Source organism: Ictalurus furcatus, chromosome 2, assembly GCF_023375685.1.
Source record: "Ictalurus furcatus strain D&B chromosome 2, Billie_1.0, whole genome shotgun sequence".
Taxonomy (NCBI): domain Eukaryota; kingdom Metazoa; phylum Chordata; class Actinopteri; order Siluriformes; family Ictaluridae; genus Ictalurus; species Ictalurus furcatus.
In genome coordinates, this window is record NC_071256.1 from 24,823,710 (window position 1) to 24,845,349 (window position 21,640).

Here is a 21,640-nt window from a genome sequence, read left to right on the forward strand (position 1 = left end):
AAAGCATTTTAAACCAATTTCAATTGTATTACTCAAACCTTAGCAGGTTTACAGACATTTTAGTTAGATATTATACAAGCGTAAATGCAGCCATGTTTGACTACAAATACTTTTTGTCATAAGACATCCGACAGTTGTAGATGTCATCTTTAAGGAAATGAAAACTAGAACATTGTGTATTTGTGATGTGACTAAAACAACTAAAAATGTGCTGCTTTTCACATTGCACACAGTGCATCAGTCAGATTTCACTCTGCTTAACTAGAAACACATTTTGACTGCAAGAGTAGATGCATGTGGTTAAAATCTTATCAGGACTCAATCCAGATGACAACCAGGGGTCAAAATGTCTGGGTTCACTTGAAGAAATGCACTTACTTCAGCGGTTTTGACGCAAAATTACATATGTAAAAATAAAACACAGTAATTGAGTCAATATCCAGTGTTGGTTGTTACTACAGTATACCATCAGGTCCATACGTATTTAGACACACTTTTTGTAATTTTGCCTCTGTACACAAACACCAATGGATTTGAAATGAATCAATCGAGATGTGATTGAAGAGTAGACTTTCAGCTTTAATTTAAAGTGTAGACTTTCAGGCTCAAAAGAAATTGTACAGTTGACTGATAAGCTGTTTCATGGCCAGGTGTGACCTGTTTCCTTGTTATTTTGTGACAAATTAAGATGATGTGACTGCTGATAGAAGCAGCAGGATGAATTCTGAAGTGTGTGAAGCTATATTCTGTATAAATATACTTTCTGCTCAGATTCAGTCAAATGCTGCAAAACTGATAGGACTGCGCTTCACAGTATAGATGGATAATAACCCAAATGTTCTTAAAAGGAACCTCGACTATGAAGACTTGTAGGCCTTAACACGCATGTATTGCCCTCTCCTACTAAAATACATTGTTAGAAACACATGAAATATGTTCATTACTTTAAAAATACTTAATATTTAATACCTATTTTAATCTACGGAGGCCACCATTACGTGACATGTGCAGTGCACTCTGAGTCAATGACGTAAAATGGTTGCACTTGAGCACTCAAAAGAATTAGCTACTGGCCCCCGCAGCAGGAAAAGAATGCCACACTGTGCTGCTTTTGGCTGTAATTTTCTAGTTCTTGTGTGCTGTGATACAGGGGATATCTGTAAATAAATGAAACCTGTAAGCATCTTTTTTTCTGTTTATTCTCATACCTTAAAAGCTCCTGTAAAATTAGCCTAAAACGCCTAGCCAAGGCATACACAAAGTTAAATTAAAGCTGTGCGTGAACCATTTGGAGTACATGCATGGTTTTGGTGTCTTTTGAAAGGTGGACTAAATATTTGTACATAATTGGATTGTTTGGACTTCTGCCAGTATAACAAGACTGTTTTTATCAGGATGTTACTGATTAGTGGATTACAATGAGGCTTCATGTGAGGTGAGTTGCCTCCGTTTCAAAAGTGTTTGTTTGTATATCAGTGGTCTGACAGAGACGTTGATTGTAACTGCTGTTGTGATTGTATCTCAAAACGGTATATATCAATCGAATCACAAGACTCTTAGCTTTCCAAAGATATGAGTACCTTCATACACACAGAAGCTGTGTAGATAGCATAGATTTGCTCATCACATGGTGACAGCGCGCCGGCCGTCAGAATCTTAACAGGTATAAAAAAGTATAAAGTATACGACGGCAAGATGGCCGATAATCTCTAAAATTATTGATATTGGAATACGTTTCATCATAAAACGATAGTTTAATGCATATGCTTACCTTGAATAACAAATGCTCTCGGTTGGCATAGACATGCAGTTGCTACAAAGACACCATGGATTTTGCCCCACTCTCACCTCCTCACCTCTCTGATCGTCTTCATTTTGATGTACATTTTGAGTAATATCTTCTATATTAGCCTCCTCGCTTATGTTACACTCGGGTTCAAATTGAAAAGGATGAAGATATGTTTATATCGCTGTAGGGTCGCTGGAGAATCAAGACCGTTGCAACCATTTGACGTCACTACCCAGAATGCATTGCGACGTAAACAGCAATGGCGGTCTACGAGTGCAAGGATTTTTATTATTATTTTTAAAAACTGACATCTAGAGTGTTTTTGTATAGCGGATTTATATAGCGGATGTCAGCGTTAATCTAATAAGCCATACAAGTCTTCGACAGTTGGGGTTCCCCTTTAAATGTCCGATGCATGCTTTTCACTTACTGAAGACAAAACTGAAGGCAGAAAGACCCACACACAAGCAGCAGTTGAAGGCAGCTATAGTAAAGGCCTGGCAAAGCATCTCAAGGGAGGAAATTCAGCATTTGGTGATGTCCATGGAATCCAAGCAGTCATTGACTGCAAAGGATTTGCATCCAAGTATTAAAAATAATCCTAATATTTATGATTGTTAGTTTGTCAAATTATTTTTGAGCCTGTGAAAATGGAGGGACACTAAAAAAATGGCTATAATTCCTAAACATTTAATGCAACATTTTTGTTAAACCCTGTGAATTAACGCTGAAAGTCTACACTTCTACAATCACATCTTGATTGCTTCATTTCAAATCCATTGTGGTGGGGTACAGAGGCGAAAATTGTGTTGCTGTCCAAATACTTATGGACCTGACTGCATAACAATCTTCTAACAGTATATGTGTTACATTTTAGTTGCTGTATGTGTCATATTTGAATTTATACCACAGCGCTGTACAGTATGCAGCAGCTCTGTCAGTAGTGTAATGTAAACAATAGGTTTATATTCATGTAACATTATAGAAACAGCTCATTCACAGGGACTTGTACAACAGACACTTCACATAATCTAAGACTAATAATAAAAGGACTGGGAAAATGTAATGGTATTTAACAAAGAAAATCGTATAAATGTTGATATGGTGAGCTTTTCTGTTAGGAGTTGGTAATTTAACATTTGTGAAAGAAGTCTCGGGTGTCAGCACTTTGAAACAGTTTTCCGACACAGGAAAGTGTTCAGGATAGAGGAGTTTATGCTTTCTGTTTTCACACTGTATCCATTTTCATCTTATTAACGTCATGAAACACTGTATCCATTTTCATCTCATTAACTTCAAGAGAGAGAAATAAGGCTGGTGAGGGAATCAGCACGGCCCGTTGTGTTTTATTCCTTACAAAATATATGACAATACAACTTAATGTCACAATTTGAAAAATCAAGCTAATAATAATAATAATAATAATAATAATAATAATAATAATAATAACAATAATATTACAAAAGAAAAAAATCCAAAATAATATCTAAGTAAAAATTTTTGTATAATTTCAGACAAAGTTGGTTGTGTGCTCATATGTTTAGACCCTACTATGTATGGTATAACTCATTTAAGCTCATTTCAGTGGGTTCTAATTAAATAAAGAAGGGTAAATTGAAAGACATTCATAATTCCTAAATATTCAGAGGAAACCCAATCTACCATCTAATTTCTATAAGGTGTGAGCAGAAAGCAGCTGAAACGCAGCAAAATTATGCGATATCCACCTGCACCATTCCAGTTAACCTTATAGTTAACTGAGTATCAGATAACACAAAGTAAAACAAATCAAAGCATAGTGTGAAATTATCTTTATGTGTAGCCTACATACTTCCTGTTCATGCTGCACCTGCATGTGGATATACGCATATCACCACACACACACACACACACACACACACACACACACACACATATGCACACCAGCATATGGTGGAATTTAGTTTAAACCATATTCCCATGAGGCAATTCATTCTTAACACTGATGAGCTTCTTCTGCCAGAAATAAATGATAGCTCTTAAATATTAGCTTTGCTGTCAGACTACAACTTCAGTAAGTGCTTTATCCTGGTCAGGGTCATGGTGGATCTGGGAACACTGAATGTGTTTGATGGGATGTCAGTCAATCTCAAACACACACACATTCACACACTTATCACACCTAGGAGAAATGTAGAACAGCCAATCACAAAAACAGCCTGTTTTTTTATTTGTTGTTGTTTTGTTGTTTTTTTGGCCTGTGGGAGGAAACCGGAAAACCCAGAGGAAGCCAGCCCAATTCTTATTTCACAGACCCCTTAGTGCTAAAGTGCATTTAGGCTAAATTTAACCAATGAAATTCCATCATTAGAAGAGAGAACAGTTGTAATTGTCATGGCTCAAGCAACTAGGCTCTCTATTATTTTATTGGATCGTATTCATTTAACTTGGAGAAGGATAAAGCACATAAACCGCATGTGAGCACAATGTGTCATGTGTAAAGCAGGAAAAAGGAGAAGGGAGGCACACAATTCTGAACAAAAGGCAATGTTAACAATCACCTCCTAAACAAAACGGTAACTCCTTCTGTAAAGAAAGCCCTTTACCTGACTAACACTTGTGTGTAAATGTGATATTTCATATTTTTAGTCTAACCTCTCTAGTGAACTGTTGTGTTTTTGACGTTTATGAGGAAAAAGAAATCTTTAATCGAGTAGAAAGCTGTATCTGATTCAAGGGATGCCAGCTTGAAACGAAAAAAAGGTCAATGTAAACTTGCAAAACTTTCAAGCAAGAGATCTTGTCAAACATATTTACCATTTACCCACTGGAGCCATCACATATTTTATAGTAAGTGCAGCTGCTGAAGAGTTTGTGAACAAACCGCAGTGTGGTTTTTATCCACCGCCATGTTTGCATTCCATTTGGCCCTGAGCTGGATTCCACATTTTCAGTCCAACTGTGCCCTTCTGCCTGCTATCTTGTTAACCCTCACCACACACACATAAATACACATACAGACACCAAGGGCAGAAGCTTTATTCCATCTTCACTGTGGCTAATGGGCCTTGGACTGGCTGAAAGCATAAAAAAAACTCCAACGTAACCGTTGGTTAAGTTGCTTTCACAATCATTAGGGTGCCTTAATTTTCATTGGGTGTTTGATCCCAGACCCGGCGTTTCAGTGATGGCCAATACGGCCCCATGCTTCACTGTCATCACTTTATATTCTCACCAGAGGAATGCCACTGATTCCTAAGGATGTTCCAAATGGTTTTCAGCAACATTGAGTCACTCCTGCCAGCCCAAACATTTACCCAGGCTATATTTGGGATGCTCAGAGGGCAGAAGGGAAAGGATATGGCTATGCTAGTTATAACATTACTTGCCTCTCATAATGAGCTTAACATGTAGCCGCCATAAAGCAGCAGCTGTTAATAGGAGGGCTGACAGCTTCCAGTCCCTCGCTCTCATTTGTTTAGCCGTGGACCGAGGGGACCAAAAGGTAAACAGCCTGATTGCGTTCTCCTCCGGTGACAAACTCTGGACTCGTGACGTCGGTATTTATTGTTCGAGTCAGCCAACCATCTCGACGTGCTTGTTTTGGATGGGAAACGGGTCATCATGCCAGAGGCGCTCAGGAGAAAATCGGGAACTCATTCCCGCAAACGTGGCGTATGCGGCTGTCCGCAAAAGACCAAGCAGGGAATACAGCTCAGAACCAAATCCCCCTCCAGCGGCAGTGTGGAATGCCTCATGCTTTATTTCCCTGATCAACGACTTCATCTCTCATCGAGGGCAGTGTAAACAGCATGTCACTTTCCACAGCTATACCCTTTTGTTTTAATTTCCGCATCTCTCGCTATTTCTCTTGCTCTCTCCCTTCTACCTTACCTATATCACCAACCTGTCAACTTCTCTTTTTTGTGTTTCGGCATGTTTTCAGTTCTGATGGAACATTTTTGACCACACTTCATTGCCTAGCCAACAGCTCCTTACACCCCACTTTCAGCCTTCATTAGTACTTCTGCTTTGGACTATGGTCTGAAGTGCTCTGTGGTGGGCTGTGCGGGGGTGTAAGTGCTTTAATATAAGAGTAGGTAGGCTCACTGGTGGGTGGCTGAAGTACACAAATCCAGGTATGACTAATATGAAGTGTCCACGTCAAGTGTACATTGAAATTCCAAACACCTTGGCTCCAAGTTCCACCTTATCACCGATACACCAAAGTGTACTTTAATCACATCTGATCACCTCATGGATTCAAGTAGAAAAGGGGGAAAGAAACATTTATGACAACGGTCAAAAATTGGTAGAATTTCATTCTGGAAACTGATGTGAAAGAAACTGAAATCTGTGTTGGTTTATCCCATATGTCCTGCTGTTTTAAAAATGTCTGCGTCTCCAGAGGACATGTGAAAATAGACCAGCCACTTGTGTGGTTTAAGCCATGTTTCCATCCCATTGTTTCTTATCCCATTTAACTTGTAATTGTCCTGTATTACTTAATGCAGGTTCTGCTTCTACTCAGACAGGATTCTCACGTCAGAATAAGTCTGAAAATCATAGCTTATGTTCATGCTGGAAAGGGCAACAGTGGGGAAAAAAACAATGCCTATTTCATGAAGTCATAGTTGTACAGTAACAGACTGGGTTTAATTTAGCATGGAAAGTGTGATTTTCTTATTTTTTTGATTTGTTCTTTAATACAACCATGCACAGAAGTAAGAGATAAAAAGGGTGTCATTGTAATGTTTAACAAACACTTCCCTCGGACCCTTCACTGTACCCAAACAGTGTCAGACTATTGTCTTGTTTAATTCTGTGAGTGATGTCTGATCTTCACGGGTGCCTCCCGGCCCTCACTAATTGCTTGACAGATTTCTTAAGACTGGCTCGCCTCAAGCTGTTTTCAAATTACTTCTCAGTTCCATAAAAACCTACCGGCCTGATGAAGAGATCTGGGCCAGGACTTCAAACATGCAACTTTATGGTAAACGTTTGGCAGCAGGAGCATGCAACGAAATTCTCACTTTTAATGTCCGATCCTCCTAACTAACGGCTTAAGCAGAGCGGCTTTGAAGTGCACCGCACCGCCCCATTAATGGTGAATGTTATTCGGGCTTTATTTGCAGCGGCTGTGCCTGCCAAGAGGCTGTACATTGGAAACTCAATCAGAGAGGGCTGCGAGCGGTCTACATGGCAGATCACAAACCTACAGTGAAGCACAAAGGCTTTTAAAACACACACATACAGATGTACATATGCAAAGACCAGTCACAGTGACAATGTGCAACCCACACATACACTGACATGCAGTGTGTAGGCATTACACATGCAAGTAGGAAATTCAACCCCCCCCACACACACACACACCATAAGTTTGACAGACCCTTACCAGATGAACTTGCCTACACTAAAATGTTCACAGGTGCAGGCTATAACTGTTCACCCGGTCCTGTTGAAATGGAGATTTCTGTTTAGTGGCTTCTCCAAATAAAATTCCAGACTGTATACCAGTTCAGAGGAGCATGTCGCTCTGTGAGGTTACACAGCCCCAGTCCTATGCTTGAATATGTACAATCATGAAGTACAGTGCAGTTTCCAGTGCAGTTCATCTAGGTAACACTTTATAATATCATTAATACATCATTAATAAATATGAACTAATCATTAGTTGTTAGTCACTGTACAGCTCGGCTCAACCACACTCAAGCCAACCAGGACGGCTAGGAACCTTGGGGTGATTCTCGATGACATCTTGACCTTTACAGAGCACATCTCAACAACTGCACGGTCCTGTATGTTCATCCTGTACAACATCAACAAAATCAGACCCTACCTCACCGAACAGGCTACACAGATACTAGTCCATGGTCTTGTTATCTCAGAACTGGACTACAGCAACTCACTACTCTCGAGTTTCCCAGCCAGCTCCATCAAACCCCTTCAAATGATTCAGAATGCTGCAGCACACCTCGTCTTCAACCAGCCCAAGAGAACCCATGTCACACCCCTCTTCAATCTCCCTCCACTGGCTTCATGTAGCCGACTGCATCAAATTCAAGGCCTTGATGCTCACCTACAAGACCTTGACTGGAAAAACACCCTCCTACCTCAACTCTCTCCTGAAGGCTTACGTTCCCTCACGCAATCTGCAATCAATCAACGATAGTAGTGCCTTCTCAGCATGGCTCAAGATCGGTTTCAAGAACCTTCAAACTAACTGTCCCTCAGTGATGGAATGAACTTCCAACTTATTCTTGCACTTAAACCTGTACTCTGCACACTTTGCTTCTTCTGGAACTCAATTAATGGATCTTGTATGGAAGCACTTCTTGTATTGTTCTCTGCTTAATATTGCTTTGCTTGTATTTTATCATTTGTAAGTCGCTTAGGATAAAAGCATCTGCTAAATGAATAAAAGTAAATGTAGTCTTTATAGAATAGCACAGTTGGTCAAAAGGTGTGGATTATTTGTGTATAACAGTGCAGCTCGGACTGTAGTTCTGGCTGTAACAAGAGCAAAAGATTTATATTAATATGATCATTCAAATAAGTTTTTGTTTCTAAAATAAACAGTTCATGCACTTAACTTGTACAATGGATGCTCCACTTTGGGGGGCAGTGGTGGCTTGACAGTTAAGGCTCTGGGTTACTGATCAGAAGGTCGGGGGTTCAAGCTTCAGTATTGCCAAGCTGCCACTGTTGGGCCCTTGAGCAAGGCCCTTTCTTTAACCTTCTCTGCTCCAGGGGCTGTATCATGGCTGACCCTGTGCTCTGACCCCAACTTCCTAACATGCTGGGATATGCAAAGAAAAGAATTTCACTGTGCTGTAATGTAAATGTGACCAATAAAAGACACATTACTCATGACTATTTTTACATTTTACAAAATGTGCCTTAGACTCTCTCTCTCTCTCTCTCTCTCTCTCTCTCTCTCTCTCTCTCTCTCTATATATATATATATATATATATATATATATATATATATATATATAGTTGTTTAACAAAGAAAAATGTATCATCATTGATGTGGTGATGTTTTTCTTAGGAGACACCTCTTTAGCATTTATGGAAGGAGTCTTGGGCATCATAGGACAGAGGACTTTACATTTTCCAGTTTCTCTGTAAAATGACAAACTGTGGTTTTTGAGAGAGAGAGAGAGAGAGAGAGAGAGAGAGAGAGAGAGAAAGAGGCAGGCTGGTGAGGGAAATACTGTTTATCATTGCAATAATGTAAGTGAATACAGGAACTAACTTGTCTGGCAGGCGTTCCACAGCATTAAGTCTAACTAAAAACCACTAAAATGTGCAATTTATCATTGTAACATTGTAATTGTTGGCAAATCATTGTTGTATAAGGAGAATAACACACTCCAGTCTGTGTGGTCTGATATACGGTCTGTTGTGTGTTGCATCTTACATAAATGACAGTTATTGTAAATGCTTGTATACAGTATTACCTAATAATAGTGATGAAAAAAAGCATTACTTATTCAGAAATTTAGCATTAACAAATGTGTATACATTATTAATGGAACATTAATAAGTGTTTATAAATGAGGTCATGTACGTCGTCATGTGTATACTCATGATTACCGTGTAAATGTTTTTTCCTCTACCATCTTTCCTGTATATTACAATATCTTCCTTTGTTCTTTAAAAAAATGATCTGTAGTAATTAGTACTTTAGTACATGTGTAATTTCATTTAGAAAGAATTAGTGACTAATACAGACTTAAGCTAAGTGCTTGCATTACATGCAGTCATGTTGGATTAGACAGATTCACATACTTGTTAGTGCGAGTGCACATACAGTACTGTGCAAAAATCGTAGACAGCCTATTTTTTATATGAATTTTGCCTTAAGATGTTTATTTTCTGATGTATTGGGTCAGTAAAAAACATGTTAAAGTTCCAAACATTCCTATCTATATCTGTTATTCCTATAGATACTGGATTTTTGATTTCCATGAGCTGTAAGCCATAATCATCAAGATTAAAACAAAAAAAAAAAGGCTTGAAATATTTCACGTTATGTGTAATGAATCTAGAATATATGAAAGTTCTACTTTTCAAATTAAATTACGTAAAGAACTTTTTCACAATATTTAAATTGATGCAGCTGTACACTACTTTTCAGACAACAACATGAAACATGAATGCTGGCTGTCAGGGATTACCTGCAAAAACAGAGGAAAGTGTGAAAGATAGACATAGAGATGTAGAGAGAGTACTTTACTGACCCCCAAGAGGAAATTTGTTAAGTTTCCAAAAGAATTGTGGCAGATTCTTCAAGATCCTTAGAAAAACTTACGCCAATGTTCTCAAATTGTATAAAATGTGCCTTAGATTATGCATTTTTTAAAGGCAAAAGGTTATGACACCAAGTATTGCTCTTTTTTTTTATTTATTTAGTGCTGTTTACTGCTCTTTATAGATTCTTTTAAATGTGGAAACCATGTAACTTCATTATTTTTGAAGGCGTCTTTGCTTTCCAGTATTTCTTTACATTTACCTAAGATTTTTGCACAGTACTGTACTGTATTTGTTGAGTTCTACACTCTTAGACTACACTCCAGACCGAGCACGTCATCAGCTTAGCTAAGAAAAAAACCAACATGACCTTGAATTACAATGATCTACATCAAGATCTGTTATGGATGTCTTGGCTAAATAATTGATTTAGTGCAGAGCATTTTAGCTTTAATTGCTTCTTTTCTTTCTGTCCAGGTTGCCATAGTGAGCATGAGTGTAGCTTGTACTATGTTGTAAAATGTGTAAACCATTGCAAAATATGTTTTAATTGAGATAAATGATGTAACTTTCTTTAAGAGTGTTTGAGGTCACTCTTGTTGAGCAAATTTAGTTTGCAACATTGTATAATAAAAAGTTCTTGATTTCGGGTTGCTCTTGAGCTAGTCTAGATTAACAGGTTATTTGTAAATTTGTATATTTAAATGTTTACCAATTAATTGCACACATGGGGGAAAAAAAGAACAGTTGCTGTAAAAAGATCTGTACCTAATGACTGCCTGTGTTGTGATTTAGGATATGGACATGCCTATTTATACAGTATGTCAAAAATGTCATATTGTGATTTTTAAAGGCGTTTTCATAATACACAATATGTATCAAGATATGTACACGTTAAGACATTTCAAGTTGTCTAAATGGAAGTTCACCTGATGCCTTAAAAACGTGAGTAAAGTCAACTTTTAAAGATTAAAAGATAAAGATTAACTTTGTTTCAACTCAAAAGTAGTCACAAGTAGTCAAGAAAATAGTTTACTTTAAGTTTAATTTCTGAAAACGTATAAACTTGAGTTCAATATCCAAAACTTCATTGTGACAGCTGGAGTTAAAGAGAAGAAATAAGTTCACATAACTTAATGGGGCTATCATGTTTTACAGGTTTGCTCACAAATTTAAATAAATTAAAAAAAGATTTATTTACAAAAAAAAATATTTAGCACATATATATATATATATATATATATATATATATATATATATATATATATATAAGCAATAACAATATCCACAGTATCTCAGAAAAGCATATTGTGACTTATTACTACAAACAGGTCAATAACTATTAAATTGGCTTAAATTGGAACCATTTAGACCACAAGTCTGTTTTGTGATTTTATCTGTGTTTTTTTTTTTCTTGATATTTTCTCATTGTGTAAAGTGCCTTGAGACACTGCTTTTAAGGCAATATATAAAAATAAAGTTACTTTTATTATTATAAATTCATGACTTACACACATTTATTAACAAGAGTTTTAGATCCATACATATAGCCATAGATTAGAAACCTTTATCTGTTAACTGCTTTTTAACGTTACAAATACAACATACAACATAAATGCTTAGCCAATAAATATACATTATCATATATACACATTGTATAAATTATTTAAAAAATTATGTTTTCAGTATAAACTTGTATTTCTCATTGATTCTTTGTGGTTGAATTGTTTTTCTAAAATATCTAAAATTTCTAAAACATTTTAATTCTGAAGGAATATATTGTAATATTATAAAGATATAGGAAAACATGTGCATTGTAATCATGAGCACACACATGAGCAACTACAGGAACTGATTTATAAGCACTTGTTAACTTTGGAAGTTTGGACATTTGGAATAAATTTTGCTCATGAAATTTTGATAAATGATCAAATAACAGTGTACACACACCAACAATAAAATGAACTATTATTTATAAAATATGTTATATTATAATTTATGATGTATGTTTATGACAAAATCTAAATAGCAAATTATTTGTTCATACCTAAAATTAAGTATTAATGAAAGTTATTAGAAATGGTTATGTACTGATCGCTAAGAAGATGTACTTACTCTCAAAATCTGAGTATTCAGGCATCAGGATCACTATTTTTATTAATATGTGCCGAATCTTGGAAATGCCTGCATCTATAGAACAGAATAAGTAAATGCTGTGCAACAGTCATTCTATATGTTTCTGATTCAGAAGGTTAAATCATACATCAGTGGTTTTGAAATTGGGGTCTATGCATTAATAAATATGTGTGATATTTGTTTTGTAACAGCATGCTGACTGTGGAAGCTCAACTACATCAGCTAATACAGTTATTATAACTAGTATTTATTTATAGTGTACTTATAGGCCGAATTGACAGACACTTAAAATTATTACATTCGTACAAATGTGTGTTTTTCCCAAAAAAAAAAGTTGTTAAAGTTAAAAAATATATATATAAAAAAATAAATAACAATTTGAATTTTAGCTAGGAAAAGCTCTATCAATCCTTTAACACAATGTAACTGGTTTGGTTTCTGTAAACAGAAAGTTCAGGAATTAAAAAAAAAAAAAAAACAGTACATAATTTAGGTACTATCTTGCGTAGTGAGAGTAATTTTGTAATTGTTTAAATGATTATACACATAAAATTAATCTACTCTCTGACCATATGGAAGAGGACTGTAAAAAAACTTTTCCCACTGAGATGGGTGAAAACTAGTAATGCAGCATAAAGGAAAATGTTTTAGATTTCATAATTGGCCAGATAGAATTAGAAAGTGCTCTACTGCTGTTTTTATTCATTTATTTATTTCTTCAATTAATCATTTCTTCTTCTCTTTCAGCGTGTGACTGTCACCCAGTCGGTGCTGCAGGTAAGACCTGTAACCAGACCACAGGCCAGTGTCCGTGCAAGGATGGTGTGACTGGTATTACCTGCAACCGCTGTGCTAAAGGCTACCAGCAGAGTCGCTCACCCATCGCCCCCTGCATCAGTAAGAGAATCCTCTCTCTCTCTCTCTCTCTCTCTCTCTCTCTCTTGCTCTCTCTCCCTCTCTCTCTCACTCTCTCTCATTCTGCTGGCAATCTCCCAATAAATAACACACTGGCATAAAGAGGAGTAATAAATCATAGTGCTACTTTATAGGGGTTTAATGCGTGACATTATTAATAGATAACTCAAGGGCTTCTCAGGGGTAGCATTACATCGTAGCAACCTGACAAAAATGTTTCATAATAAACAAAAGATGGCACGTAAATTCAAATAAATATTAAATGACATCTGTTAACCATGGTATAAATTGCTATTGCCATTTTAATAGCTCTTGAAATGTTCTGCACAGGTGTCTTATAAAAATGTAATCATATACAGTAAAAGCATTAACTTACTGCACCTTTAGTTGTAAGTTCAAATAGATCACAGTACTATTTGTTCATTTGTACAGCAACTGTTTATACAACAAGCTTTAACTCAGCACTCCCATGGGAATGTAGTGGATGACACCCTAAAGAAAGTTTACCTAAACACTTACTATTCATGAATTCATGGCCTTTTCATTTCCGGGCTGCGTCCCCTGTTCCAGTTCCTTGGAGAGACATTCTGCTGTTTGACCTGCGCTAAAGCAAACAGTCCATACAGGACTAGCTGACAAGACTGGGCCTGGTGTCCTCTCAGTGATGGCCTCGTCAAAGCCATGAATCTAATGGTCTGCTCTACAGCCATGATTGGTGATGTGTTTATTGGCAGTATCAACACGGCTGCAGATTCCGTTTCCGTGGTGATAAACAGCAGGACCACACAACAGACAGTGAGGGTGGGGGAGCGCAAGGTGGAGGGGTGACTGGCAGTCATCCCTGCCTAGCTGGCATCGCCCGATAACATAATAGCAGGGACAACACAATGCAAGTCTGTTAGTATTTATTTCTACTGTTCTTCCATATTCTAATGCACGTTACTGTCAATACAATACAATACATTTGCTCTTTAGACAAAGCTATCTGGAATATGGAACTGTTCTGATATGTTTGGCAAGGTTTCACTAAAGCGAAATGAAACTTGTGGACCCTGTAGAATAAGGTTTTCCTTCATTTTACTGAGAGAGTAACAAATCTACTGTAAACCTCAGGAGCAGGCCCTAGCGCTAGAGCTGCAAAGATTTGGTTTCTTATATATTTTGTGAGATAATGTGTTTTAGTTTTAATAGGTTGATAAAAAAAAAAATTATATCAAACATTTTGCCAGCTGCAGTTTTACTGTGTCTGGAGTCCCCAGTGGTTTATATCTTGCAAAAGCGAACAATGTAGAATGTAAAGAGTGTGCTTCGAGAAGCAAAACCTATTAAAACCAAATACACGCTTTTTCATCGGCGATCAATAACATTGCTATTAAAAAGGGGCCTTGAGACTCCTTGAGTCTTAATAAATCATTACACAATATATTCTATTCTTAAAGAGGTTTGTTTGAGCAATACTTCTGCTTTTCACTTGAAAAATGAAAGCAAAAAGAAAAGAGATGTGGCATTGAGAGAATTTATTTTTTGGTCATTTTCCTTGTTTTGTTTTCCTGCTTACAGAGATTCCAGTCGCTTCTCCCACTGCAACGTACACCAGTTCCGAAGAACCATCAGGTGAGTCAAAAATACAAAAATAATCGAATCCTTTGTAAATTCTCTGCAGTTGGAGAAAAACTGAGCTGCTTCTTCTAAAATACTAACAGGCCTAATATTGGACGCAACCAAGTGGAACATTGTGGAACAATCTCATTTGCATTCATTTTAACCAGCTTGTTCATTGTTCTTCTTTTCCTTTTCTTCTTTTTCTTCCTTTTCCACCTCCTCTTCTTGTACTTTGATCTTCATTCTGACTTAAAATTGAAGCCATAACCATAGCAGGACATATAAAGCATGCCAAAAAGTGATTCCCAGGATTTTTTCCCCCTTTTACAAAGCTTCACAACGGCAGCTGTACATGGTTTTCATTCCCGTTTGTTTTTCCACAACGGAAAATGCAACCTGCATACCAAACAAGGGGCCAATCCTTACCAAAGAACATTGCACACTCAGTGATTCTTCATGAAGCCTATTCATATTAATATATGACAAGCCGTTCTCATTTGTCTACATTATACCGACACTTATTAAATTATAACTCGCGGGTTCTTTTGACGTGTTTTTAGCACATCTCCAGCTGCGGTTAGCCAAAGGCAGACGGATTCTTAATCTGATTACGTGCTTCATTTGCATGGGTTTGTTTCTCAGTCACACTTTTCCCTGGGCACAATGCTCTCGTGCTCCTTTTCACACCTTATTATCTCATCAGCCTGGTCACTGTCAGATCCACAGGCGCCTTGTAATGGTCATTATGTTAACCAAACCAACTGTAGATAATACAGTTAGCTAGAATTTTCAGGGAAATTGCTGCTTGACACCAAATCATGAAGTATGTAGGAGGTTGAGATATTAATGGATCAGCGGAAATTGGGAAAAGTGGATTTCCAGTGCACTAGGGAGACTAAGACCATTTAGTCATTATGGCAGCAGCAACATGTAGTGAATCAACCTCTGGTGTGGTCCCCTGGTGGAGCAGCAGACTGTAACATGGCCTCTGTTGAGAGCCTCCACAAAGCGGGCATTTGTCTCACAGCAGGGGCCGGGTGTTAATGAGGCCTGTGGGTGTGATGGGCAGCGCTGGGCTTTGTGTTGCCCCCCTAATGGCAGCCTGGGTGTATCAAAGAGAGGCAGGACGGGGGCGGATGGGGCTCACAGGCTCACAAAGCCACCCCATTCCTACGCACTACATTTACATGAAAATGAGGCGTGGTCGATGTGGTTTCATCAAATTCATTTACATTTCGGGTCTTCCTCTCTTTTTGCTGCTTACTCCTTCTGTCTTTCCATCACTAATTTCCTACCAAACGTTTTTCTATCATCCTTAACCATCTCATACGTCATTAGAAAATTTCTCGAGGCATACTTATACCATGCTCACTATCTCACAGGTCTTCTTTGGAGTCTCTCCATACTTCTTAGTCTCTACTTACTTACTCCCTTTCCAGCCCCCAGCCCCCAATCCCCTCCTCCTCCCCCTGTAAACTTCTTTTTGGTGTGGCGTTTTTTTCCCGCCCCATCATTGCCCTGGCAACCTCATTCACATGGAATAGAAAGAGCCATGAAAAGGGAGGGCTAAACGGAGGCCTGGAGAAAATAATGAAGTTTGTCCATATTCAGCCGAAAGCTGAAAGGTCCCCTTTCTCCCATTTCCCTCTCTCCTTTTCCTCCTCCTCCTCCACCCTTCACTGCACCCCCACCACCCCCACCCCCTCAGAAAACGAGAAACCTCCGGGTTATTACCACCATGTGAGGTAGCCACACCGGGAGACTTTCTGGTTCCAATTTGTGTCAGTCAGTAGAGAGACGTCAGAGGAGTCATTTGCTCAGTCTGGTCTCAATGGAGCTCGGCGTCTGTCCAAAAGGTGCCTCACTTTGCCTCAGTGAGGCACCGGGTCATCACTGAGGCCTTGTGTTATGTTGCAGCGCTCAGGACACTTTCAGAAAGAAATACTAACTTCAGGTGGTATTAATCATAGAGCCTGGAGTCTGATTAATGCAGCCCAAGATTCACTCTACCATGTCATATCTAGACCAGGTTCTACAACTGAAAGGAGTGTAGCCTAATTTAATTCTGCTGATTTGAATTAAATTACAGGCCTTGGAGGGAAGACCTCTCTCAGCAGTGCTTCCCAATCCTCTCAATGGCCTTCCTTTGAGTTTAAATGACCTCTTTACCTCCAGCACGGACATCCTTAATATTGAGCCTGGGACAGAATGGGGGGATGGAGAAGCTGGACTGAATAATAACGGTGAGAAAAGAACCGAACAGTTCTTTTCTAATCTGATCTAATCTGGCACTCATTGGTGTATGGGATGTATGGATTGCACAATGCTAGACACCATCTGGGCATGGAATAACATTTTACAGCATTGTGCAGCTGTATAAAAAAAAAAAAAGCAGGGCCAAGAAACAGAGTATAAAACAATATAAATGTAAAATGACTCAAAATCCAGGCTTCTGAGATGCACTTAAAGGTGCAACATCACAAAGCTAATATTAAATGCCTCGAGAAACTGGATTCAATGCCAGGTTCTTGAGTTTGATATACATTATCTGGGCCCATCCAGGGTGTATTCCCACCTCATGACCAGTATTCTGAATCCACCACCTCAGACCAGGAAAAAACGGTTACTGAAGATGAAATGAATGAAATCCTATGTATAATCTGAACCTCACACTGTTTCAGATATACCAAAGTCTTTTCAGAATTCTCCACCTGATTCGTTTTTCCATCCCTTTTCCTTCGACAGACTGTGATTCCCATTGCAAGGCCTCCAAGGGCAAAATGAAGGTCACCATGAAGAAGTATTGCAAGAAGGACTTTGGTGAGTGACTGACACTCTAGACACACCATTGCTTTCTGAGTGATGGACATTGCATTGTAAGGGCAGAGTTTGCAGCTGAAACTGAGGGTTTTTAATAACCAACATCATTTACTGCATTAGTTAACATTAACAAACCATGAACTTCAGTATTAGTAAACAAAGTAATGTTAAGAAAATATCTATAAGTGAATAGTAATAAGTAATAAGTAAGTTAATGTGTGTATAAATTAATGTCATTAAAAGGTAACAATCCATGACTTAAAATAAATCTACATAAATGAGCAACTATTAAATTACAGTTTATTCATACTGAGATCTGGTCTCTATAAGTACTGAAACTTGTTACTCAGCCTCACTTCTGAATTTTGCTAGTTAACATCCGTGAACACAAGTTTTCATTTTGGTCATTGTGATATGGTAAGGACATTGCTTATTGCAAGTTTTCATCATTTGGCTTCATTATTAATATATATATATATATATATATATATATATATATATATATATATATATATATATATATATATATATATATATATATATACACACAGTGTTATACAGTGTAGTAATGAACATGGTTTGTTCATGTTAACTTAAGTGTTAATAAAGTCTGCTAAGGGAAACTTAATGTGATGTGTTACCTAAGCATTACATAATTGCAGGAACACAGTGAATGCTGAAATGAGGAATTCTAACTATTAAAATTAAAAAATTAAAGTTAAAAAATTGTCACACAGTGACAACAGGTGGGACAAAAATCTTGAAATTGATTACTCACAGTTGTATCCCAAGTGGAAATTATATACACTTCCATCCCCTTCCTAACCTCTATCTGTCTCTCCTCTATATTGCTGATGGTTTATTCATGGGATCTGGGTTGAAGTTTGTAGCATCAAAGCTTACGGCTCAGCACGACTTGCCTGATGCACATGCTCATACTGTCTCACTGCCTGCAGAGGACAAAGGGGACAGCTGGTTCCTGTTGGAATCCCAGACGTGCAGGCAGTTCACAAGCACAAATTCTTGCATACGTATTGATAGAAGCTAAAGGATTTATAAGCATCGTAAAAACACCATCACTCCAGGCAAGTCGTACCTCTCAAACCAACACAGGCACCAATCTGATCTACGTTTTTTTTTGTTTGAACTACCACTCCTCTAACGGCAGGTTTATTGAGTATATGAAGATCTCTTATATATATATATATATATATATATATATATATATATATGCACCCAAATAAAATATGAGCAAAGAAGGCTGTGAAAAATTGTCTTTATTGTTTAACTTTTTTATATGTTTATATTTTGTTTAAAAAAAATTCACAAAAATGCTCTGCTCTCATGGATATGAAACAGTTGCAAAACAAAACGCAGGTTTATAACAAAATATATCTTTGTTAAATATAGGTGTGCAACAATTATTGGCACCCTTTTAGTCAATACTTTGTGCTACCTCCCTTTGCCAAGATAGCAGCTCTGAGTCCTCTCCTATAATGCCTGATGAGGATGGAGAATACATGGCAAAGGATCTGAGACCATTCCTCAATACAGAATCTCTCCAGATCCTTCATATTTCGAGGTCCGCACTAGTGGACTCTCCTCTTCAGTTCACCCCACACGATTTCTATGGGTTTCAAGTCAGGGGACTGGGATGGCCATGGCCTTGGCCCATCTTAAGCTTTCTGACAGAGGCAGTCAGGTTTTCATTTAATATCTGTTGATATTTGGTAGAGTCCATGATGCCATGTATCCTAACAAAATGTCCAGGTCCTCTAGCAGAAAAACAGTCCCAAAACATTAAAGAGCCACCACCATATTTAACCGTGGGCATGAGGTACTTTTCCATATGGCTCCCTCTCTGTGTACATCAAAACCACCTCTGGTGTTTATTGCCAAAAAGCTCTATTTTGGTTTCATCTGACCATAGAACCCGATCCTATTTGAAGTTCCAGTAGTGTCTGGCAAACAGAAGATTCTTGAGTTTGTTTTTGGATGAGAGTACAGGCTTTTTTCTTGAAACCCTTCCAACCAACTTGTGGTGATGTAGGTGACTTCGGATTGTGGTTTTGGAGACTTTCTGACCCCAAGACGCAACTAACTTCTGCAATTCTCCAGCTGTGATCCTTGGAGATTTTTTGGCCACTCGAACCATCCTCTTCACAGTTCGTTGAGACAATATAGACACACGTCCCATTCCAGGTTGATCCATAACATTTCCTATTGACTGGAACTTCTTAATTATTGCTCTGATGGTGTAAATGGGCATTTTCAATGCTTGTGCTATTTTCTTTAGCCACTTTCCCCATTTTGTGAAGCTCAGCAACCTTTTGCCACTCATCACAGCTATATTCCTTGGTCTTACCCATTGTTATGAATGACTAAGGGAATTTGGCCTAAATCACTGTTGAACAATTTCCTGTTCCTAGTCACCCAGGTGTACAAAAAAAAGTAAAATATCAGTGGGATTATACTTCAAATATATTTTTCGCATATGAATTCATAGGGGTGCCAATAATTGTTGCACACCTATATTTAAGAAAGATACTTTTTTTTTGGGATTAAACTGTGTTGTGTTTGCAATTGTTTGATATCCTTGAGAGCAGAGTATTTTTGTGAATTGTTTGATCAAAAGATCAAAAGGTTAAACAATAAGGACAAATTTTCATTGTGATTACAGCATAATGTATGCTTTTTATAACTGTGTTTAATAAAAATTGCAAAAAAAATTTTTGAACACCAACTGAAAAGCAATTACTAATAGAACGTGAGAGAATAAATTAAATGTGCATAATAAATATATTCCTGAATGAAACAGTAGTTGGACTAATTGTTTCACACAGTTTTACTGTTTTATGAAGTTTTATCTGTCAGACCCTAATACTGGAAACTATATTAACCTAAATAATGAAAGTTATTAGAGCTTTTTTCATTAAACAAAACTATCAATTATTATTATGATTATTGCTATAGAGTAATCTTATCCCAAAAACATTGCACAGATATCAGGAAGAGATGAAGATGATGAAAGTGAAAAAGACTATACATAAACACCCACTTACAAGAAAACACCAAGCAAATCATAGCACAGCATATTTCAAGATTCAGTCAAAGTGCTTTACAAGTCAATAAAATACATTATTATTATTATTATTATTATTATTATTATTATTATTATTATTATTGACTGTTGGATAACAACAGTAACAACATCAATAAGAATGATGATGATAAAGTAATATCAACGCCAGACATTCAGACACAACCCAAGAATAAAACAAAAGCATAAAAGTGCTGGATAATAATAAATAAATAAATAAAAACAAATACACACAATCAGGCGAACACACAGCAGCCGCTCAGGCCATTCAGAGTGCATCTTGTCTTTAGATCAGTAGCATCATATCAATATTAATGTCTTATTGCCTCTGATTAGTTTTAATCAGTCATTTAAAATCAGCCCACAGCTGTCTCTTTTTGTGTACTGTTCTCCTGATTGTCCGGCTGTTGTGAAAAAATAGATATATTAATTAATCACTGTTAGCTGAAGCAGAAACAGTGTTGGAAGGAGAGCTGGAGGGAGCTGTTAATGTCCGTCAGTGGTTATACATGTGGACCATAATCCTTCTACCCTGGAACTGTGGATTAATTATTTCTCTAATGTTCATTCATTTTGGGTTTATTCTTTGTAAGGAACCTATTTATGGTGATACACTGGAGGAAATGCAGCAGTGTGTGGGCTCAGCTCTCAATCTGGCTCTGGTTACAGGGTTCTTCAGTGTATGTGTGTCTGAGAGCCCTGACGAAGTTCCCTTTCTTTAGGCAATAAAATCTCACTCCCAAGTTCTGGCACGAATCAATGTATCAATCCATCATTTGATATAGTGTCCATGATACCATGCCAGTCCTCTAGAGGAAGGCTTTGGCTGGCTGATATAAATTTCCTTACTGCGTAATTCAAAACAGTTCAAAGCTCACACATTCTATTCTACAGTTTTCTGTTATATTAGTGTAAAGTCAAATTATTTTTACCTTTGCTTTCCTTCCCATTCTACTATTATGAACCACTTACATCTCATAGCAGTTAAGAAGTATAAATAGAAGCACTGGCTTTCCCTTTGTTTTTGACCCAAAACAAAG

At 37.5% G+C, this 21,640-nt stretch overlaps 1 protein-coding gene and 1 long non-coding RNA gene across 7 annotated transcripts in view; one reads left to right on the top strand and one right to left on the bottom strand.

The window, feature by feature from the left end:
• The window catches only part of ntn1b (netrin 1b), a 55,149-nt gene that overhangs the window by 27,387 nt on the left and 6,122 nt on the right, over positions 1 to 21,640 (top strand). Inside the window, exons 3-6 of one of the 2 annotated variants that reach the window (XM_053610479.1) lie at positions 12,911 to 13,060; positions 14,639 to 14,692; positions 17,426 to 17,500; positions 18,384 to 18,641. In XM_053610479.1, coding sequence (XP_053466454.1) covers positions 12,911 to 13,060; positions 14,639 to 14,692; positions 17,426 to 17,500; positions 18,384 to 18,424 — 320 coding nt within the window. In that variant the 3' untranslated portion in view covers positions 18,425 to 18,641. Of the gene's footprint in view, positions 1 to 12,910; positions 13,061 to 14,638; positions 14,693 to 17,425; positions 17,501 to 18,383; positions 18,642 to 21,640 lie in introns of those variants that run through there. The other variant, XM_053610470.1, reaches the window with a different exon arrangement.
• On the bottom strand, positions 3,307 to 14,641 carry LOC128599095 (uncharacterized). Of its 5 annotated transcripts, XR_008384359.1 has the most exons (6): positions 13,598 to 14,641; positions 13,002 to 13,170; positions 8,830 to 8,911; positions 8,365 to 8,570; positions 7,681 to 8,281; positions 3,307 to 7,580 (listed from the first exon to the last, which is right to left on the bottom strand). It is a non-coding gene; the product is annotated as an uncharacterized LOC128599095 (long non-coding RNA). The 5 variants fall into 5 exon arrangements; XR_008384362.1 differs by having other exon boundaries at positions 7,681 to 8,570; positions 13,002 to 13,152; XR_008384357.1 differs by having other exon boundaries at positions 7,681 to 8,570.